The sequence below is a fragment of the Ahaetulla prasina genome, chromosome 18 (genome assembly GCF_028640845.1).
Source record: "Ahaetulla prasina isolate Xishuangbanna chromosome 18, ASM2864084v1, whole genome shotgun sequence".
Lineage (NCBI taxonomy): Eukaryota > Metazoa > Chordata > Lepidosauria > Squamata > Colubridae > Ahaetulla > Ahaetulla prasina.
Genome location: NC_080556.1, coordinates 11,450,686 through 11,474,108, shown reverse-complemented (window position 1 = coordinate 11,474,108; position 23,423 = coordinate 11,450,686). Strand labels below are relative to the sequence as shown.

Sequence of the window (23,423 nt, the reverse complement as noted above, 5' to 3'; positions counted from 1 at the left end):
AAGAGACCACAGAGTCAGGTAAAGTATTCCAAGCACTGATGATTCTGTTACAGAAATAATAATTTATAAATAATAATAACAAATAATTCCATCAACACTGTCAAACTATTTATTGAATCTGCACTACTATTAATCTTCTCATCGTTCCCATCACCAATCTCTTTCCATTTATGACTGTATGACTATAACTTGTTGCTGGCAATCCTTATGATTTATACTGATATATTGACCATCAATTGTGTTGTAAATGTTGTACCTTGATGAACGTATCTTTTCTTTTATGTACACTGAGAGCATATGCACCAAGACAAATTCCTTGTGTGTCCAATCACACTTGGCCAATAAAAAATTCTATTCTATTCTATTCTATTCTATTCTATTCTATTCTATTCTATTCTATTCTATTCTAATTTGTATCCTATGACTATCATTAAGTGTTGTAAGTGTTGTACCTTGATGAACGTATCTTTTCTTTTATGTACACTGAGAGCATTTGCACCAAGACAAATTCCTTGTGTGTCCAATCACACTTGGCCAATAAAAATTCTATTCTATTCTATTCTATTCTATTCTAGAAGTCATATTTTCTGCAATCTAGATTAAAGCGGTTAACATTAAGTTTAAATCTATTGTGTGCTCTTGTATTATTGCAATTGAAGCTGAAGTAGTCTTTAACAGGAAGGACATTACAATAGATGATTCATATGAATCATTATTATTATTATAAATTATATTATAAATTATAATTAATATAAATATAATATAAATCATAAAATAATTAATATATTATATATTAATATAATATATATATATTATAATATATATTATTATTATATATTATATTATTATGAATCATTAGTCTGTTGAGCCACCAGAGGCCCTTATTAAGCGACAATGCAAAGGAGGGGGAGGGGAGGGGGAAAAAAAACCAACCCAGATTTGTGGTTAACCAGGAAACCACGTGCCAACAATAACAACAATGAATGATAGACATCTGGGTTTTTTTTAAACAAGAAAGGGTAAAATGACGTCAGCGCTGCCATGTTGGAAGCGGCCACCGGGCCAGACCGCAGAAGGGGCGTGGCTGTAGTCCCTAAGGGGCGTGGCTTTGCCATTGTATTTAGACGCGGAGATTTAAACGAGGCGGCCACGAGGGATAGCTGAATGGCTGCTGCGCATGCGCTCTCCGTCTCCCTCTCTCTCTCTCTCTTCGGTGACGACGTCGGCGCGAGTCCCGCAGGTGTTCGCGTGAGGGGGGGGTCGCCGCGAGGAAGGTGAGTGGGGGCGCGCGCGCACCCGCAGAGCATTCCATCTGTGTCGTGGGGGGCGACTGTGTAAGCGACTGGCCAGGGAAGGGTAGAAGAAACCATTGAGAAATGGAGGGGGAAGGGATTTTTTTATATATCTGGGTCTGGAAAGGGGCAACAGGGGTTCAAAAGCCATTTTTCCAGCAGCCACAAAATAACGCATTTTTAATAATAATAATAAAAATAACAATAATAAGAATTTCCGTTGAATTGAGTTTCATGTTTAATGAATAAAATTAATAATAATAATAATAATTTATTAAACATGAAACTGAACATCCAAAAATGCACCAGTCAGTGGTATTTGTGATGCATGTTTGAATGTTCAGTTGACTTGAGTTTCATGTTTAATGAATAAAATAAATAATAATAATAATATAATAATAATAATTCATCAAACATGAAACTGAACGTTCAAAAATGCACCAGTCAGTGGTATTTGTGATGCATTTTTGAATGTTCAGTTGACTCGAGTTTCATGTTTAATGAATAAATAAACTAAATAAATAATAATAATAATAATAATAATAAATAAAATAAATAATAAAGTAAATAATAATAATAATAATAATAATAATAATAATAATAATAATAATAATAATAATAATAATAATAATAATAATAATAATAATAATAATAATAATAATAATGCCAAATCTCCTCCTTCCACTGCACAGTCCCACCCTCTTCCTGGGGGAATTTAATGCCTAATAATTCAATGAAAAAAATGCTCCCGTTTTCCATGCGAATGTATGAATCAAAAAGGCTGGAGAGAAGCGTGCAATTATTATTATTTTTTCCCCTTGCAAAGTTTGGCAGCTTCCCTACAGAGCTGCAGACCCGGGTGCTATTTCCCCTCCCTTCCCAGGAAGGAAGGAAGGAAGGAAAAAAAAATATCCAGATAAGAATTGCAAAAAGATTACTTCCTTTTGTCCCACCCTAAAAGAAATCATTTCCTTGCATCAATCAATAAATAAATAAATAAAGCTTTCAGGTTTATAAATAGGCACCAGGTTTTTGCCTCCTTATATGGGTTGGACTGAGAAATGGGGGACAGATCTGGAGGGGGGGGGCTCTAACTTTGAGGCTGACTTCCTTTCCTGCTGCCATGCAAAATGCCATACTCTGTGGACTGCACGTTCCCATCGCCACTAACTACAAGTCCCATCCTCACTACCCACCATCTTAACCAGGCCAGATTAATGGCAACTGTAATCTTAGACGCGGTGGCTCAGGGGCTAGGACGTTGAGCTTGTCGATCGAAAGGTCGGCAGCTCGGCGGTTTGAATCCCTAGTGCTACTGCGTAACGGGGTGAGCTCCTGTCACTTGTCCCAGCTTCTGCCAACCTAGCAGTTCGAAAGCACGTAAAAAATGCAAGTAGAAAAAATAGGGACCACCTTTGGTAGAAGGTAACAGTGTTCCGTGCGCCTTTGGCGTTGAGTCACGCTGGCCACATGACCACGGAGACGTCTTCGGACAGCGCTGGCTCTTTGGCTTTGAAATGGAGATGAGCACCGCCCCCTAGAGTCGGGAACGACTAGCACGTACGTGCGAGGGGAACCTTTACCTTTACCTAATCTTAAACAGGGGCGAGCAGTGTGGTGTAGTGGTTAAAGGCGTTTTTGGACTAGTCTTCCCTTGTACAGGAAAAAAACACCTGGGGGGGGGTGTTCTTTGAACCAGCCCCCAAACTATCAGAATGGACCACATTTCCAAAGCGGGGGAGGGGGGGAGGGAGAGATCCTGGGTCAAATATTTACGGTATTTTTGTCCTGCACTTTTGCCATGGGCTAAAGCAGGGGTCTCCAACCTTGGTCCCTTTAAGACTTGTGGACTTCAACTCCCAGAGAACAGAGAACTGGGAGTTGAAGTCCACAAGTCTTAAAGGGACCAAGGTTGGAGACCCCTGGGCTAAAGTAGTACAGATTGTCCTCAACTTAACAACAGTTCGTTTAGTGACGGTTCGCAAGTTACCGCAGCCCTGCAAAAAAAAGTAAGTTATGACCATTTTGGATTCCCCCATTGCGACCTTCCGACAAGTAACTCAATAGGGAAGCCGGGTTCCTTTAACACATCTTATTTATTTATTTATTATTTATTTATTTAATCATATTTATATACCGCCCTATCTCCCGAAGGACTCGGGGCGGTTAACAGGCACTTAAAAAACATATAAATACATAAATACAACATAAAAACAATTAAAAAACTTATTCTAAAAGCCCGATAGTTAAAATTATGATTAAAAATATAAAACTAAAACCCAATTTAAAACCCATAAATTTAAAATCTAACTCAGTCCCGCGCAAATAAATAAGTGTGTTTTAAGCTCGCGGCGGAAGGTCCGAAGGTCCGGAAGTTGACGAAGTCCTGGGGGCAGTTCTTTCCAGAGGGTGGGAGCCCCCACAGAGAAGGCCCTTCCCCTGGGCGTCGCCAGACGACATTGCCTCGCTGACGGCACCCTGAGGAGTCCCTCTCTGTGAGAGCGCACGGGTCGGTGAGAGGTATTCGGTCGCAGTAGGCGGTCCCGTAAATAACCCGGCCCTATGCCATGGAGCGCTTTAAAGGTGGTCACCAAAACCTTGAAGCGCACCCGGAAGGCCACAGGTAGCCAGTGCAGTCTGCGCAGGATAGGTGTCACGTGGGAGCCACGAGGGGCTCCCTCTATCACCCGCGCAGCCGCATTCTGGACTAACTGCAGCCTCCGGATGCCCTTCAAGGGGAGCCCCATGTAGAGAGCATTGCAGTAATCCAGGCGAGACGTCACGAGTGCGTGAGTGACCGTGCATAGGGCATCCCGGTCCAGAAAGGGGCGCAACTGGCGCACCAGGCGAACCTGGTAGAACACTCTCCTGGAGACGACCGTCAGATGATCTTGTTATTTTAACTTAACCGCTGTGGCTAGAAAGGTTGTAAAATGGGGCAAAACTCCCTTAACAAACGTCTCCTTTAACGACATAAATTCTGGACTCCATTGTGTCGTAAGTTGAGGACTACCTGTGCAAGACTTTACCGGTGAGTCCTGGCCAAAGTTTTATTGCCTTGAGTTGCTTTTTAATTTAAGCGTTGTAAGTGTTTTACCTTGATGAACGTATCTTTTCTTTTATGTACACTGAGAGCTTATGCACCAAAGACAAATTCCTTGTGTGTCCAATCACACTTGGCCAATAAAAAATTCTATTCTATTCTATTCTATTCTATTCTATTCTATTCTATTCTATTCTATTCTATTCTATTCTATTCTATTCTATTTATTTTATGTACATTGAGGGCATAGGCACCAAGACAAATTCTTTGTGTGTTCAATCACACTTGGCCAATAAAAAAAAATATTATTCTCTTCTTCTTATTGATAAGACGTTGCCTTTGTGGTTCCAATCTATGAGCCGCCCTGACTCACTACAGCTTCAGTGTCAACTGGGATAAATTAACAGAATAACAAGAGTTGGAAGGGACCTTGGAGGTCATCGAGTCCAACCCCATCCCAAGCAGGAGACCCAAATAAAAGGGAAGAGATTGGAACGCAACCTGGGGGAACTTACCTTTCCCTTTGCAAGATTTTATTATTTTGTGGCTCAGTTTCCAGAATTTTTTTCCCAGGGGGTGGGATGAAGATGTGGAAAGCTCCCCCGAAGAATGAAATATTTTGGGAAATACTAAAAAAAAGGCAGAATCTTCGTGGGGCAAAACTCCCTTAACAAACGTCTCACTTAAAACCTAAATTTTGGGCTCCTTTGTGGTCGTAAGTCGAGAACCATCTCTATAGAAAGATCTTTTATCAGTGAATAATAAGATTGTTATTATTATTTACTTTATTCATTAAACTCAGTCAACTGAACATTCAAAAATACATCACAAATACCATTGACTGGTGCTGATGGTTGATACCGGTTGCTGCCAGCGTTCTAGGTATCAACCAACTACCTTCTTAAGATATACGATGTTCCAAGTAGCACAGTTTTTTGCAGTTCTGCTGGTGTTATTCCAGAAAGCTGCAGTTTCTTGATGTATTTTATAAAATTCTTGGACATGGCACCAAGTGCCCCGATGACAATGGGTATCACTGTTACATGTTTCATCCATAGCCGTGTAGTTTCGATAACCAGGTCGCGATATTTCATGACTTTTTCCAGTTCTTTTTCTTAGACTCTGGCGTCTCCTGGTACCGCGATGTCAATAAATTGTACGTTTCGGTTTTCGACAACTGTGATATCTGGCGTGTTGTGTTCCAAGGGACGATCCGTCCGTATTCAGAAGTCCCACAAGATCTTCACCTTCTCATTCTCTATAACTTTTTCCACTTTATGTTCCCGTGACTTTTTGGATACAGGCAAATCGTATTTTTTACATAATGACATAGTGAGATTAATTTAGCAACTCGGTCGTGTCTAGCTTTGTAATCAGTTTGTGCGATTTTGCTGCATTCACATATTAAATGTGAAACAGTTTCGAGTTTGTTGTTGCAAAGTCGGCAGTTTGGATTGTCGGTGGGTTTTTGTATCTTTGCTTTCATGGCATTAGTTTGTAGTGCTTGTTCTTGAGCAGCGAGTATTAAACCTTCCGTTTCTTTCTTGATGGTTCCATCTTAAGCCATACCCATGTGAAGTTGCTCTCTAGAAGGCCAGATCCTGAAGATGAAACTGAAATACTTTGGCCACCTAATGAGAAGGAAGGACTCACTGGAGAAGAGCCTAATGCTGGGAAAGATTGAGGGCAAAAGAAGAAGAGGACGACAGAGAACGAGGTGGCTGGATGGAGTCACTGAAGCAGTCGGCATGAGTTTAAATGGACTCCAGAGGATGGTAGAGGACAGGAAGGCCTGGAGGAACGTTGTCCATGGGGTTGGGATGGGACTTTGCAACTAACAACAACAACAACATGTAAAGTTGTCATCACATTTTTCTTCAATGTTTTTCAAGTGCTGTCCATGCAAAGCTTTGGTTTTCCATCTGTTTAATCTGTCATCCAGCTATTTTTCCTTATATTCTGCCTTTGTTTCTGTTGTTTTTATAATGTTCTCTGTTTTTAGCAATTGTTCTATACTTTGGTTCACATAATCATTCCAACTTCATTTTTCTTCTTCTACAGTTTGATGGATTTGCAATAGCCCTCTGCCCCCTATTTTTCTTGGCAGGTACAATCTGTTGATGTCACTTCATGGATGTAAAGCGTGGTCCATATTCAAAAGTTTGCGCATTTTCCTGTCCAAGTTTTCTAGTTCACCCAAAGTCCAGTTGATGATTCCAGTTGAGTAGCGTATCACTGGAACTGCCCATGTATTAATGCCTTTAATTATGGTTCCAGCATTCAGCTTTGATTTTAATATTTTGCGGATCCTCCTTATGTATTCCTTTTGCGTTGACTCTTTGACTTTTCCATTCAAGAGGTTCTCTGCTTCCAATAAGCCTAGGTATTTGTAACCCTCATCCTTTGCTAATGCTTTCACTATGTTTCCATTTCCCAGTTCTATTCCTTCTATTTTTTCCATTTTTCCTTGCTGCATGGATAATATAGCACATTTTTCAAGTCCAGAGTTCATTTTGATGTCGCTGCTGAACAGTTGAACTGTGTTGAGTATTGATTTAAGTTCAGTGGGGCTTTTCGCATACATTTTAAAGTCATCCATGTATAGTAGATGGTTTATCTTGCCATGTTGGCTTGAGATTTGGTATCCCATTTTTGTGTTTCATAGGATTATTGTCAGTGGAATTAATGCAATGTTGAACAGTAGTGGTGAAATTGAGTCCCCCTGGAAGATTCCTCATCTGATGTTGACTTCACCAATGTTCTCCCCCTTTTGTTGTTAGAACTGTTTTCCATTTTTGCATATTTGCTTTCAAAAATGTACAAATATTTTTGCTGATTCCAAAGTTTTCCAGAGAGCTGTGGGGTAATGAGTCAAATGCCTTCTTGTAATCAATCCATGCCATATTTTGTTTTTCTTTGTTTTACATTTTTTAGTACCATTTTGTCAATGAGCAGCTGATCGTTTGTTCCTCTTGATTTTTTATAATTTCCTTTTTTGTTCTACGGGATACAAACTGTTTTCCATCAGATGATTGAATATTGAATTTGCCAGTATTCTTGTAAAGAGTTTGAATGTTATTGGCAGACAAGTAATTGGGCGATAGTTGCTTGGCTCTGTGCCCTTTTCTGGATCTTTTATTATCAAGTATGTTCGATCAGCTGTTAACCATTCTTCGCTTGTTGCATTTTGAAGCATTTGATCAAATTGAGTGGCCATGCGATGATGGAGGCTGGTCAGGTGTTTTAGCCAGTATCCATGCAATTCGTCCAAGCCAGGTTGTGCACTCCAGTTCTTGACCTTCTTTGCTTGTTTTGCAACCATGTCAGTTTTATTACAACATTTTCCATTTCGTTTCGTATTGTTTGTTGTTGAATATCTTTGATCCAGGGGGCAGTTTGGCTGTGTTCCACTGGCTTTTCCCACAGTTCTTTCCAAAAGTTCAAAGTTTTTTCTTTACATTAGTTTGGACTCGATTTTCATCAAGGGACTGGTAGAAGAGGTGTTGGTTTCTTCTGAAGTGGACAGAATTATTATTATGACAGTATACACGGCAAATGAGATAACTATGCTGGATTTCGTATCACAAATCACTATTTATTTATTTATTTTTCATATTTATATACCGCCCTATCTCCCTAGGGACTCAGGGCGGTTTACAGGCAAGTAAAACATATAAATACAGACTAAAATAACAATTAAAAAACTTATTCTAATAAGCCAAATTATTAAAAACAATATAAATGATAAAAACCCATTAAAAACCAACAAATTTAAAATCTAATCCAGTCCTGCGCAGATGAATAAGTGTGTTTTAAGCTCGCGACGGAAGGTTCGGAGGTCCGGAAGTTGACGAAGTCCTGGAGGGAGTTCGTTCCAGAGGGCGGGAGCCCCCACAGAGAAGGCCCTTCCCCTGGGTGTCGCCAGACAACACTGTCTCGCTGACGGCACCCTGAGGAGTCCCTCTCTGTGAGAGCGCACGGGTCGGTGAGAGGTATTCGGTAGCAGTAGGCGGTCCCGTAAATAACCCGGCCCTATGCCATGGAGCGCTTTAAAGATTGTCACCAACACCTTGAAGCGCACCCGGAAGGCCACAGGTAGCCAGTGCAGTCTGCGCAGGATAGGTGTCACACGGGAGCCACGAGGGGCTCCCTCTATCACCCGCGCAGCCGCATTCTGGACTAACTGAAGCCTCCAGATGCTCCTCAAGGGGAGCCCCATGTAGAGAGCATTGCAGTAATCCAGACGAGATGTCATGAGGGCGTGAGTGACTGTGCATAAGGCATCCCGGTCTAGAAAGGGGCGCAACTGGCGCACCAGGCGAACCTGGTGGAAAGCTCTCCTGGAGACGGCCGTCAAGTGATCTTCAAGTGATCACTAGTCGAACACCTCCCAAGCGTTTAGGACTGCGTGATGTATCGGCGAATTATGCGAGCAGATCCCAGTAAGGTGGCCTTCTGCAGCTGACCAATGGTGATCTTGTCAGCGCCAATTGCTTTTAAGTGCTTGCCTAGGTCTTTAGGCACAGCTCCCAGTGTGCCGAGTACCACTGGAACCACCTGCACTGGTTTATGCCAGAGTCTCTGCAATTCGATTCTCAAATCTTGATATCTGGTGACTTTTTCAAGTTGTTTCTCATCGATTCTGCTGTCACCAGGTATAGCAATGTCGACTATCCACACTTTTTTCTTTTCCACAATCGTGATATCCGGGGTATTGTGTTCCAAAACTTTATCAGTCTGTATTCGGAAATCCCACATTAGTTTTGCATGCTCATTTTCAATCACTTTTTCAGGCTTATGATCCCACCAGTTTTTTGCTACAGGCAGATGGTAGTTGTGACACAAGTTCCAGTGGACCATCTGAGCGACTGTGTTGTGACGTTGTTTGTAGTCGGTCTGAGCTATTGTCTTACAACAGCTCAGTATGTGATCAATGGTTTCATCTCCTTCTTTGCAGAGTCTGCATTTGGGGTCATCAGCAGATTTTTCTACTCTGGCTTTGATTACATTTGTTCTAATGGCTTGTTCTTGGGCCGAAATATATTGATTTATATATAAATCAATATAAATTCCTTGTGTGTCCAATCACACTTGGCCAATAAAATTCTATTCTATTCTATTCTATTCTATTTATTTCCTTTAATTATTATTGTTGTTTTGTTGTTGTTGTTGTTGTTGTTGTTGTTGTTGTTGTTGTTGTTATTATTATTATTATTATTATTATTATTATTATTATTATTATTATTACAGTAAAGGCCAGGAAAAATCCATCCCCTCCAACATGCCTGCTGTGGAAGAGGAATTTAAGAAGATTTGACACACGCAAACATCCAGTTTTTTGTTTTTTATTTTTTTGCCATTGGGATTTGCGGGAGCCAAAACTTCGGCCTCGGTCCGATGGAGTTGGCCGAAAAAACGCTCATTCCAAGGTGGGTACCGTCTTTCTTTCTTTTTTTTTTTTGATGTTATTTTATTTTTAAATGCATGTTTGAGAATCCGGTTTCCTGTTTGTTCCTTTGTCCGAGAGAGATAATCTCTAGCCCTCAAGACAAGCTTCGCAAAGCAGCTTTGCCTCGCTGAGCAAACAAGGGGGGGGGGGCTTTCCCTGAGAAACCCAGCTCCCCCATTGGTAGAGAAGCCGGGCGCCGATTGGCAGGGGGTGGGGTGCTTAGATAAGGGGGTGTCTGCAGCTCGCTTCCTTTGCAAGGGGTATTGTGACACCACTTTGCAAGGTGTGACTCTCCAGCTTGGGCAATTGGCCGCTTTGCATTTCTCCAGACTGTTGGGGGAAGATCAGATCCGGCAGTATGGACTGGGCCCAATCCACTAAGTAAATGCTGGAGTGAACGTGGCCCTTGAGCCCCCCCCCCAAAAAAAATTAGCAAACTGGAAGGCCTGAATCGGACAACCAAACTGGAGGGAGGCTCCAGACCCAGGTGGAAAATTAAGGACAAAGCGAACACCAGGTGAGTGAATGCTTAGGTCTCTCTCTCTCTCTCTCTCTCTCTCTCTCTCTCTCTCTCTCTCTCTCTGTGCATCCTTTCCCTTGACTTCTTCCTCTGATGGGACCCTGAAAACGAGCCGTGTGTCTCCCCCCACCTTCCCCACTGGAAGATACTGGGGAGTCTGCAAAATTTGCAAAGCTGTTTAGCGGCTGAGCAGAGGTCAGGACAGAAATGGTGCCCGGCGGCTGATATTTCTCATTCAATTTTTCTTTGGGATGCAAACACGCCCCCCTCCCTCCCCCCCAATTCTCTCCCCCCTACCCCGTTTTTACTTTTGTTCTGCTGCTGGCTTGCGAATTGGGGAATGGATCCAAATGGATTTGGGGGCTGATTATAATCAGCCGGAGAGCTTTGATCCGTTGCAGAATCATTCAGCTTTCCTGATCTGGAAAATTAAGGCTGTCTTCTCCACACCCCCCCCCCATTAATGCCTTCTTTCACTGGGTCAGGGAGAAATTGTGCCCGCCGGTCGGCTGCAAATCGCTTTTTGAAGATTTCCAGCGGTTTTCAGAGAAAAAAAAAAAAATTCTCACCGGCTCTTGCAAACTGCTAGCTAAGAAACTCCCGGCTCGGATGGAGGCTGGGAGACGTTATTAAGCCACCTGCTTAAATTTATAAATTTAATACAGGTGAAATTCTAGATTAGATTTGAGTTCAGATGAAATACGGATACAACCTGTTCGTTTAGTGACCAGTCGGAAGTTACAACAGCCCTGAAAAAAGGGGACTCGACCGTTTTTTTTTCACCCAATAGTTGTGGCATCCCCAAAGTCACATAATCAAAATTCAGACGGTTTGGCAACTGACTCGTATTTGTGACGGTCGCAGTTTTGCGACCTCCCGACAAGCAAAGTCCATGGGGAAGCCAGATTCACTTAACAACCGTGTTACTAACTTAATGCAGGTAGTCCTTGAGCTATGACGACAATTGAGCCCCAGATTTATGTTGCTAAGGAAGACATTTCTCAAGTGACTTTTGCTCCATTTTACGACGTCTCTTGCCACAGACGTTAAGTGAATGACTGCAGGTGTTAGTTAAGTGAATAAGCCGGATCAGTCTTCCCCATTGACTTTGCTTGTCCGAAGGTCGCAAAATGGGATCACGGGACCCCCCACCCCACCCCTGGGACCCTGCGACCGTCATAAATATGAGCCAGTCAGTCATAAATACGGTCGTAAGTGGGGAAAACGGTCATAAGTCAACTTTTTTCCAGCGCCGTTGTAACCTTGGAACGGTCACTAAATGGAACCGTTGTAAGTCGAGGACCGCCCGTAAGTGTGGCGATTCACTTAACAACTGTGGCAAGAAAGGTCGTACAATGAAGAAAAACTCACTTTTTCTTCATTCATGGTCTCATTCTTCTTCATGGTCTCGCTTAGCAACAGCAATTCTGGGGCTCCATTGTGGTCGTAAGTCGAGGACCAGCCTGTAAAAGAAATAGATTTCCACGCCGTACGCGGGCCCAGCGTGATTGCTAGCTCACCTCTGGCCTTCTTCTCGTTTTCTCCAGGGCCTTCACTATGGTCAACGAGTCCCACGGCGAGTTTCCTCCGGTGAGCAACGGCCTCGGCCTCACCCGATCCGATGGCGCCAACAGCAGCAGCAGTGGGGAGAGCTCCCAGAACAGCTCCCGGTGCTCCACTCCCATCCCGGACATGGAGCGTCACGAGCGCCTGCGGGAAAAAATGCGTCGGCGTCAAGAATCCGGAGACAAGTGGTTTTCCCTGGAATTCTTCCCTCCCCGGACGGCCAACGGAGCCGTGAATCTCATCTCCAGGTGAAGGAGAAGGTGGTCACGGAGGCTCAGGGTTGATTGTTAAGAGCCTGGTTGGCGCAGTTGGTTAGAGTGAAGTACCGCAGGGCTACTTCTACTGACTGCCGGCTGCCAGCAATTTGGCAGTGAGAATCTCACCAGGTTCAAGGTTGACTCAGCCTTCCATCCTTCCGAGGTCGGTAAAACGAGGACCCAGATTGTTGGGGGCAAGAGGCTGACTCTGTAAACCGCTTAGAAAAGGCTGTATAAGTATAAGTGCTCTTCCTTCCTTCCTTCCTTCCTTCCTTCCTTCCTTCCTTCCTTCCCAGTGGTTAGAATGCGGTATTGCAAGCTAACTCTGCCCACTGCCAGCAGTTCGATCCTGACCTGCTGCAGAATGACACAGCCTTCCATCCTTGCGAGGTTGGCAAAATGAGGGCCCAGATTGTTGGAGGCAAGAGGTTGACTGTAAACCGCTTAGGGCTGTAAAAGCATTGTGAAGCGGTATATAAATCTAAATGCTATAGCTTCCTTCCTTCCTTCCTTCCTTCCTTCCTTCCTTCCTTCCTTCCTTCCCTCCCTCCCTCCCTCCCTCCCTCCTTTCTAGTGGTTAGAATGTGGTATTGCAGGCTGCCTCTGCCCACTGCCAGCAGTTCGATCCTGACCGGCTGCAAGTTGACTCAGCCTTCCATCCTTTCGAGGTCGGTAAAACGAGGGCCCAGATTGTTGGAGGCACTAGGCTGACCCTGTAAACAGCTTTGAAGCACTGTGAAGCAGTATATAAGTCTAAGGGCTGTTGTTGCTATTGTTATTCCAACAGCTGATGGCTTCAAAAGTATCTGTGGATTCATTTAAAATCCTGACTTGATGGATCTCCTCCACTTCCATGGGGTCTTGGTTGACTCAACGCAATAAACCTTGAATCTGGATTGACTCGAACCAGTAAACCTTGAATCTGGGTGAAGGGAACACAATTGCCTAGCTCGCTCTTTCCGATACAGGTAGTCCTCGACTTACAAACACAATGGAGCCCGACATTTCTGTGGCTAAGCGAGACAGTGGTTAAGTTAGCTTTGCCCCATTTTACAAGGTTTCTTCCAAAGTTGTTAAGGGAATTGCCACAGTTGTTAAATTAGAAACGCAATGGTTTAAGCGAATCTGGCTTCCCTGTTGACTTCCGTCGCAAAAGTGGACCGCATGTCCCTGCACCCATCAGAAATATGAGTCAGTTGCCGAGGGTCTTGTGGGAAGTGTACCCCAGAGGGACAGTGCCAGGGATCTCAATAGCACCAGAAACCTCAGAAAACAGTGCCAAGAGATTCAGGTCAGTCCTTCCCCATTTAAGAAAACCAAAAAGCACCAGCTGAAAGGAAAACTCAGAGCAGCCCCCTGCTAACAGCTGACAGTAGAAATAAGTAGAGCCACTAAGATAAGGGGAATCACGCTAAAAATAACTCACCTGGAACTCCATGTCGTATCTCTCCCCCTCTGTTGAGAGAGGGCTGTTCAGTTTGGACATAGATGCCCTCTCTGACCCCTTTTTCAAACCAGTGGTCCTCTCTGTCCAAAATGTGGACTTTGCTTCCCTTCAAAAGAACGGCTTTCGTTTTTTAAATGCGGACTGCTGAGTCTAGTCCTGATGGGTTTGTTCTCCTTTGTTGAGCCACGGGTTTAAGAAGTGGTTGTTTTGTTTCCCCATATGTCCAACTGTCTGCAAGGAGTATAAATCCTTCCATTCCCCACCATCCAGTCAGAGCTGAAGAAGCTTTTATTTATTTATTTATTTATTTATTTAATCAAATTTTTATACCGCCCTATCTCCCGAAGGACTCAGGGCGGTTTACAGCCCAATAAAATACAAATATCATACAAGGTAAAAACATTAATTAAAAAACTTATTTAAATAGGCCAAAATTTAAAATTACAATTAAAATGTTAAAACCCCATTACCTAAAAATTAATAACTAACCCCAATTGAAATTAAGTAAAACTTGTAATCCAGTTTGGATAAATAAATGCGTTTTCAGCTCACGGCGAAAGATCCGAAGATCAGGCACGTGGCGTAAACCAGGGGGAAGTTCGTTCCAAAGCGTAGGAGCTCCAACAGAGAAGGCCCTGCCCCTGGGGGCCGCCAGCCGACATTGTTTGGCGGACGGCACCCTGAGAAGACCCTCTCTGTGTGAGCGTACGGGTCGGTGGGAGGCAAGAGGTAAGAGCAGGCGGTCCCGTAAGTACCCGGGCCCTAAGCCAAGCTTCCTGGATGAGAAGGGAAATGTCTTCAAAGAAAAACCAGAAAGTCCAATTGCTTCTTTGGGACAACCATGACCTGGATGACTGAGAATCTCCGTAGACATCGACCAGCTGAAGATGGGCAATTTCTTTTGTTCCTTGCAGGTTCGACCGCATGGGGGCGGGCGGCCCACTTTTCATCGATGTCACTTGGCATCCAGCTGGCGATCCGGGCTCCGATAAGGAGACCTCGTCCATGATGATGGCCACCACTGCCCTCAACTACTGCGGGCTAGAGACCATTCTCCACATGACCTGTTGCAACCAGAGCAAGGAAACCATCACCGCCCACCTACAGAAGGCCAAACGTTTGGGGCTGAAGAATATTATGGCGCTACGAGGAGGTGAGGAACGACTACAAGATGGTCTCTCCTTTCCACAGGAAGGAAGGACCACGTTTTCTGAAGAATATGGGGGGGTCTTCTTCTCCCGCAGATCCTGTTGGGGAAGAATGGGAAGAAGAACTAGAGGGCTTCAACCATGCAGTGGACCTGGTGAAGCACATCCGTCGGGAGTTTGACGATTATTTTGATATCTGCGTGGCAGGTGAGTAGATGAGTTTCACACAAAGCTCCTGGCGTGTCCCACTCCTCCGCTGACGGCCGGGTCAGGAAAATCCGAATCAGGCTTGCCTCTGCAGCTCTGCCCAAAGTCCTAGCAAAGTCCTCAAGGCAGGCAGGAGACCAGTAAGTGACTTCAGCAAGATAAGTTCGACTTTTGCCTGACTCAGAGACTGCCAGAAAACAGATCCTTTATATAGGCCATGGGGTGTGGCTCCATGACTCAGCACTCATTAAGGCCTGCCCCTCCCTTCCTTCTGTTGCCTCCGCCTATCCAGCCTTCTGATGCGAGGGTCACACCAATCAGCAGCTGTTGGGAATAAACCCTCCTCAGGCTCACATGCTGTGGAGAAGGGGGAGGGGTCTAGTTGCTCCGTTTGCCTGGGCATGGAGCTAGAGCTGGGGGCTGGAGATACTTGCTCTTCTTCAGCCTGTCTGGGCATGGAGCCAGGGCTGGGGCCGGGAGGCCTGCTAGGACATTCTTCAGCGTTCGGAAGCAGATAAGCAGACCCCGGCTGTGGTGGTGAGATCGGACGAGACACAACACACGCATCTCCCCCCACACCACCCCAGCTGTAACAGACAAGCAGAGCTGGTAGCCGGGGAGGGGGCAAACCCAACCCACGATGCGCGAGAGGCATGCGCAGATGACGATACATGGCGCAGGCTCTTTTGTTTGCGGTCGCATTGGTCAGTACGCAGTTAGATTTGTGAAAGTGAGCACAAACCTGTGGGCGTTTAGAAAATTTTACTACTAACAGAGATACAAAAGTGGGCGGTAGGTATAAAAAGGTTGACTACCCCTGAATTACATGGAGGATCTTTTGATAAGAAGAAGGGTGAAACCAGGTTAACGCTCACCGTTTCTCACTTTCATTTGGATAGGTTATCCTGGGGGACACCCCGAGGCCGAGAACTACATCGATGACTTGAAACACCTCAAGGAAAAAGTGTCCGCCGGAGTGGATTTCGTCATTACGCAGCTATTTTTCCGGACGGAAACCTTCCTCAAATTTCTAATGGACTGCCAGGCCATCGGCATCAGCTGCCCCGTGGTTCCAGGGATATTCCCCATCCAGGTAAAAGTGTCCCGCGTACAGATAGCCCTCAAATGGCCCTCGTTTTAAGGACCGTTGGGAAGTTACAACGGCGCTGGCAAAACCCGATGACCGGGTTTCTTTCCCCACACTTTAACGGCCGTTGCAGCATCCCACGGTCAACCGACTCATATTTATGACGGTGGCAGTGTCCCCAGGGTTATGTGACTTTTTCCCCTTCGGCGATCTACCGAAAAGCAAGTCGACGGGGAAGCCCGATTCCCTCAACCGTTAATACTTAAGTTATCATCTGCAGTGGTTCACTTAACGGCGGTAAGGAAGGTCGTGAAATGGGGCCAACCTCACTTAACAGCTGTCTCGCTTAGCCACGGAAGTTTCAATGGCTCAACTGGGGCCATAAGTCGAGGACTACCTGCATTATAACAGAGCAACCGCAATACCACAAGGCCACTCTTGAACCACAAGATGGACGGTAAATGAATTTGATAAATAAAGAAATAAGGCCATTCGTGCAATATCTCTGTCAGTGTTTCCCAACTCTGGCCATTTTAAGAGAGACTTTTGAACTCTCAGCCGGCCTCTTTGTTTCTTTCAGGGTTATCATTCTCTGCGCCAGCTTGTGAAGCTCTCAAAATTGGTGGTGCCTCAGGAAATCAAGGATGTCATTGAGCCCATCAAGGACAACGATGCGGCCATCAGGAACTATGGCATTGAACTGGCCGTCAAGATGTGCCGAGAACTCTTAGACAGCGGCCTGGTCCACGGTCTGCATTTCTACACCCTGAATCGCGAGGTGGCCACCATGGAGATCCTACGACGGTTGGGCCTTTGGAAAGAAGACCCAAGGTGGGCCTGTCCAGAAGGTGGGATGGCTGGACACCTGGGGCTCAGCCTTGGCTTGGTGAACAAGCCCCAATCGTCTCCTTTCCAACGCACGTCGACCCACAAATCATAATTCATCACCCTAACGTCTGAATTGGCTTATTCCACTGAGCCAAACCCAGATGAGGGAATTTGGTCTTGGCTATTTTAAGACTCCAATCTTGGCCACTTTAAGACTTTGTGGACTTCAGCTCCCAAGAATTCAAGCTGCCTGGGGAATTCTGGGAGATGGAAGCCCACCAATCTTAAAAATGGCCAAGTCCCTGGGGAATTCTGGGAGTTGAAGTCCCCAAAGTCTTAAAGGGGCCAAGTCCCTGGGGAATTCTGGGAGTTGAAGTCCGCAAAGTCTTAAAAGCGGCCATGTTTGGAGACCTCTGCTCTTGGCTAGGGACACGTGATAAACTTGACGTAACTTCCTTTTTAAACTGAGTTTGGCGTCGGCTTGCTTTAAAAAAACACCACTGTTGACATCCAGGAGAAGCCAGGGTGGATGGCAAAATGCAAATTAAGGAAAAACGGAACCAAAATTTCCAAAACCCTGACGAAAGATTCCAGATTAGACTTACTCATTTCCCAACTAAGTATGGTTCAGGACAGCCCTCCTGTCGTGTCCCACTCCTCCTCTGACGGCCGGGTCGGGGAAGTCTGTATCAAGCATGGCCACAAAGCCTCTGCTGCTTTGCCAAAGTTCTGTCAGAGTTCTCAGGGCAGGCAGGAGACCAGGATGTGACTTCAGCAATCCAATTTAGACTTCGCCTGACTCACAGAATGCCAGAAAGCAGATCCTTTATATAGGCCATGGGGTGTGGCTCCATGACTCAGCACTTATCCAGGCCTGCCCCTCCCTTCCTTTTGCTGACATCGCCTCTCCATTCTCCGGAAGCGTTGGTCCCTCCAGCCTCCAGCTGCCGGTAATTCCAGCTCGTGACTGGCTTCACACTCCCCGGGCTCACATGCTGTGGGGGAGGGGTTTATTTGCTCAGTTTGTCCGGGCATGGTGCCAGGACTGGGGGCTGGAGGCATGCCAGGCCGTTCGTCTGCACTATCAGTCCCTGGCTGAGATAACAGGAGATGAGAGGGGCCTGGCTGCGGAGAGGGGGGCGGGCGAGGCACAACACCTCCCTTTTCCATCACGGTTAGTGATGTCACTAAAAAAGTTCCTGGAAAGTCTGACCCAGAGTTTGACTCATTTTAATTTTTCCATCCCTGATATTCTCCATGCCAGGCGTCCTTTGCCATGGGCGGTCAGCGCTCACCCCAAACGGCGAGTCGAAGACGTCCGGCCTATTTTCTGGGCTTCCCGGCCGAAGAGCTACATCTATCGGACGCAGGAGTGGGACGAATTCCCCAACGGGCGATGGTGAGTGGTAGTACTCTTGCTGGTTGATGCAAAACGAAATAGCTTCTACTGGAGAGCAGTCATGCTTAAAACAAATTCACCTCAGCTGCTTATTCAGGATTTGGTGGTCAAGATTCCGTTTTTATATATATCATATAGAATCCGTGAGGTGAATCAACAGGAGGTAAGTAAAGATTCCCCTCACGCATATGTGCTAGTCGTTCCCGACTCTAGGGGGCAGTGCTCGTCTCCGTTTCCCAGCCGAAGGGCCAGTGGTGTCCGAAGACTTCTCCGTGGTCATGTGGCCGGCATGACTCAACGCCAAAGGCGCACGGAACGCTGTTCCCTTCCCACCAAAGGTGGTCCCTCTTTTTTCTACTTGCATTTTTACCTGCTTTCGAAACTGCTAGGTTGGCAGAATCTGGGACAAGTCACGGGAGCTCACCCCGTTACGCGGCGCTCGGGATTCGAACCGCTGAACTGCCGACCTTTCGATCGACAAGCTGAGTGTCTTAGCCCCTGAGCCACTGTATGTATGTGATGAACAATTAAAAAGAGCTCTTATTGTACAAAAAAAAAACTTTTGCAAAAGTGGACCCTCTGAGTTAAATGTGGTAGCTGAGCAGAGAGACAATGAGACAAAGGAATATATATGTCTTTTATACACACATCAAGACTAGGCCTTTATCACTGACCCCTATCACAATCTGTAATTATTTCCTTACATGGTTATATGATTGTATCTCCTTATATCGGGGTGGGGCTGCTGGGGGTTTCTCAGGGGTTCGGGAGAACCTCTAGCTAAGATTCTGTGCTGTTCAGAGAACCCCCAAATCCCACTCCTGGCCCTCCCAGGAGTCCCCTGGAGGCAGGTAAGTGCAGGGCGCACACGGAGGTTTGGGGAGGGTGAAAAACAGGCCTACTGGAAGTTCGGGAAGGCCGGGAAAGGCCTCCGGAGCCTGGGGAGGCTGTTTTCATCCTTCCGGAGGCTCAAGGAATGCCTCCGGAGCCCGGGGAGGGCAAAAACATTCCTCTCCCCCCCCCCCGCTGTGATGCAGGAGGCCGACTTGGCCACTCCCACCATGGCCACGCCCACCCAGCAACCGGGCAGTTTTTTGAAGCCCAGCCCTGGCTTTACATAATTAGTACTTCTTTAACAACAGTGACTATATCTTAAGAATGAAGTTATTAATTTCCACAGGAGATCCGGTGTCTTGACAGCCGTCTTCCTGTCAAATCAGCTGTTTGTTAGCTCTTTAGCCCAAATACCCCTGTCATGCTAGATTTATAACTTTGTTATTGCTAACTCAGTTTCTTGCTTACTATTGCTTAACGTTCCCTGATGGGTCGGGAGGTCGTACAAAGGATAAACGTGGCGCAACTCTTGCTCCCGACTTTTACAAGGAATGATCCTTTATTTCTCTCAATCTCCAAAATGCTTGCATAAATTATGTATAGGTAGTCCTCGACCAGCAATCACAACCGAGGCCAAACTTTCTGCTGCTAAGTGAGAAGCTTGTTAAGTGAGTTTTGCCCCGCTTTTACGACTTTTCTTGTCACAGTTGTTCGGTTGAAATCCCTGCGGTTGATAAGTTTTAGCAACACGGTTGTTTACGTGAATCAGGATCACGTGTTTAAGTGAAACAAGGAGATCAAGTGCCCCCGGAATATAAATACGTTACCAAGCGTCTGAATTTTAACATGCTGCAGCTGCCACAAGTGTGAATAATTGTGGCCAAGTCACTTTTTTCAATACTGTTGTTGTAATTGCTGATTATGGACCTTAAGGTTGCTCAAAAAGTCCATGCCCTTCATTTAAACATTAATTTGAAGTCTCCCCGGCAACCAAATCGACCAAAGCAGTTGAGAATTTCCTACTTCGGTTCTCCTTTCTCTTCACCCACTTGCCAATTCTCCCCCAAATCTCCAGGGGCAACTCTTCGTCCCCCGCCTTCGGGGACCTGAAAGACTACTACCTTTTCTACTTGAAGAGCAAATCCCCCCGAGAGGAACTCCTGAAGATGTGGGGAGAAGAACTGACCAGCGAGGAGAGCGTCTACGAAGTCTTCAGGTGCTACATCGCTGGAGAGGCCAACAGAAATGGACACAAGGTGAGAAGTCATGAAAAACACGGACCTTTTCTGGTGAAAACATCATCAAAAAAGGACAACAAAGAATGTTCTTTCTGCGACAACTCAGGAAGCTCAAACTGCCCAAGGAGCTGCTGATCCAATTCTACAGAGGAATTATTGAGTCTGTCATTTGCACCTCTAGAACTGTCTGGTTCGGTTCTGCAACCCAACAAGAAAAACACAAGACTTCAGAGGATAATTAGAACTGCAGAAAAAATAATTGCTACCAACCTGCCTTCCATTGAGGACCTGTATACTGCACGAATCAAGAAGAGGGCCGTGAAAATATTTGCAGATCCCTCGCATCCTGGACATGAACTGTTTCAACTCCTACCCTCAAAACGACGCTATAGAGCCCTGCACACCAGAACAACTAGACACAAGAACAGTTTTTTCCCGAAGGCCATCACTCTGCTAAACAAATAATTCCATCAACACTGTCAGACTATTTACTGAATCTGCACTACTATTAATCTTCTCATAGTTCCCATCACCAATCTCTTTCCACTTATGACTGTATGACTATAACTTTGTTGCTGGCAATCCTTTTGATTTATATTGATATATTGACCATCATTTGTGTTGTAAATGTTGTACCTTGATGAAGGTATCTTTTCTTTTATGTACACTGAGAGCATATGCACCAAGACAAATTCCTTGTGTGTCCAATCACACTTGGCCAATAAAAATTCTATTCTAAAAGAAGAATAGAAGGGCCATAAGAATCAGATGGGTTTGTTGATCGCGTACCTGGCTCCTTGCTACGTGACTACAGCCCTGCCTGAGCTACTGGAGGTGCTTGCCGGGGTGGCTGTTGAGATCCCCAGACTTTTGGTCATGGGCGATTTCAATCTGCCATCGGCTGGCTTGTCATCAACAGTGGTTCAGGAGTTCCAGGCTTCCATGACGGCCTTGGACCTGATTCAAGTAACTGATGGCCCTACTCACACGGGGGGATCTGCGCTGGATCTGATTTATATCTCTGGACAGTGGTTTAATGATCTGGTAGTAAGAGATTTAGTGACAATACCGGTGTCATGGTCAGATCATTTTCTCCTCCGCCTAGACTTTCAGACCGCTACTCACCACTGCAGGGAGACGGAGCCAATGCGTTGGTTCCGTCCCAGGCGCCTGATGGACCCTGAGAGGTTCCAGACGGAGCTTGGGCGTTCCTGAGGATCTTACCCATGGCACGACTGAAGAACTAGTGGCGGCCTGGGAACAGGCAGCGGCTGGGGCTTTGGACCGTGTCGTGCCTTTGCGACCTCTGACCCGGCGCAGATCTCGATTAGCTCCTTGGTTCTCTGAGGAGCTGAGAGAGATGAAACGCCGGAGAAGACGCCTAGAGAGCACCTGGAGGTCCAGCCGCTCCGAGCTGATCGGACACTAGTTAGGTCTTTTCAAAGACCTACCTAGTGGCACTGAGGGTGGCGAGGCGTTCCTCGCCTCCTCCCTCATTGCGTCGGCAGATAACCGCCCGGCCGCCCTGTTTGGGTGACCCGTTCCCTTCTTCACCAGGGGCGGGATGACCTACAGGGGCGTGCCGAGGAGTTTAGTGGTTATCTATACGATAAAATCGCTCAGCTTCGGGATAGCTTGGACCAAGATTGCGATGATCCAGATGAGATGACTGAGGCTCGCCTTGTTGATGTGGTTTGGGATGAGTTTGATTCTGTGGCTCCGAGGACATGGACAGGTTGCTGGGAGGCTGCATGCCACTACATGTTTACTGGACCCGTGCCCTCCTGGCTGGTGCTGGCCACTCAGGAGGTGACACGAGGCTGGCTCAGGTATTATAAATGCTTCTTTGATGGAGGGGTCTTTCCGCTGCCTTGAAAGAGGCGGTGGTGAGACCCTCCTCAAGAAGCCTTCCTGGACCCAGCTATTTTGGGTAATTATCGTCCAGTCTCCAACCTTCGCTTTGTTGCGAAGGTTGTAGAGAGTGGTGGCACGGCAGTTCCTCAGTACCTGGAGGAAGCTGTCTATCTAGACCCGTTCCAGTCCGGCTTCCGGCCCGGTTATAGCACGGAGACAGCTTTGGTCGCGTTGGTGGATGACCTCTGGAGGCCAGGGATAGGGGTTGTTCCTCTGCCCTGGTCCTGTTGGATCTCTCATCGGCTTTTGATACCATCGACCATGGTATCCTGCTGCGCCGGTTGGAGGGGTTGGGAATGGGAGGCACCGTTTATCGGTGGTTCTCCTCCTACCTCTCCGACCGGTCGCAGTCGGTGTTGACAGGGGGCAGAGATCGGCCGCGGGGCGCCTCACTTGTGGGGTGCCGCAGGGGGCGATTCTCTCGCCTCTCCTGTTCAACATCTATAAGAAGCCGTTGGGCGAGGTCATCAGTGGCTTTGGGGTGAGTTATCATCTGTACGCTGATGATACTCAGCTGTACTTTTCCACCCCAGGCCCCCCCAGCGAAGCTGTCGAAGTGCTGTCCCGTTGTTTGGAGGCCGTACGGGTCTGGATGGGGAGAAACAGACTCAGACTCAATCCATCCAAGACGGAGTGGCTGTGGATGCCGGCATCCCGGTACAGTCAGCTGCAACGCGGCTGACTGTTGGGGCGAGTCACTGGCCCCAACGGAAAGAGTGCGCAACAGGCGTTCTCCTGGATGAGCGGCTGTCGTTTGAAGATCACTTGACGGCCGCCTCCAGGAGAGCTTTTACCAGGTTCGCCTGGTCCGCCAGTTGCGCCTTTCTTGACCGGGATGCCTTATGCACGGTCACTCATGCTCGTCACTTCTCGACTGGATTATTGCAATGCTCTCTACATGGGGCTACCTTTGAAGTGTACCGGAGACTGCAGTTAGTCCAGAATGCAGCTGCGGGTGATTGAGGGAGCACCGCGTTGCTCCCGGTAACACCTCTCCTGCGCAGTCTGCACTGGCTACCTGTGGTCTTCGGGTGCGCTTCAAGGTTTTGGTTACCACCTTCAAAGCGCCCATGGCTTAGGGCCCGGTACTTACGGGACCGCCTGCTGTTCCACATGCCTCCCACCGACCCGCACGCTCTCACAGAGAGGGTCTTCTCAGGTGCCGTCCGCCAAGCAATGCCGGCTGGCGGCCCC

General features: G+C 46.5%; 1 protein-coding gene across 2 annotated transcripts in view; it reads left to right on the top strand.

Annotated features, from left to right (window-relative positions):
* The first annotated feature begins 1,154 nt into the window (after positions 1–1,154).
* MTHFR (methylenetetrahydrofolate reductase) overlaps positions 1,155–23,423 on the top strand; it is a 38,121-nt gene continuing 15,852 nt past the window's right edge. Inside the window, exons 1-9 of one of the 2 annotated variants that reach the window (XM_058161246.1) lie at positions 1,155–1,274; positions 9,586–9,764; positions 11,852–12,118; positions 14,489–14,727; positions 14,819–14,929; positions 15,829–16,022; positions 16,597–16,847; positions 18,109–18,243; positions 20,153–20,333. In XM_058161246.1, the coding sequence (XP_058017229.1) occupies positions 9,733–9,764; positions 11,852–12,118; positions 14,489–14,727; positions 14,819–14,929; positions 15,829–16,022; positions 16,597–16,847; positions 18,109–18,243; positions 20,153–20,333 (1,410 nt within the window). In that variant the 5' untranslated portion in view covers positions 1,155–1,274; positions 9,586–9,732. Of the gene's footprint in view, positions 1,275–3,225; positions 4,324–9,585; positions 9,765–11,851; positions 12,119–14,488; positions 14,728–14,818; positions 14,930–15,828; positions 16,023–16,596; positions 16,848–18,108; positions 18,244–20,152; positions 20,334–23,423 lie in introns of those variants that run through there. The other variant, XM_058161245.1, reaches the window with a different exon arrangement.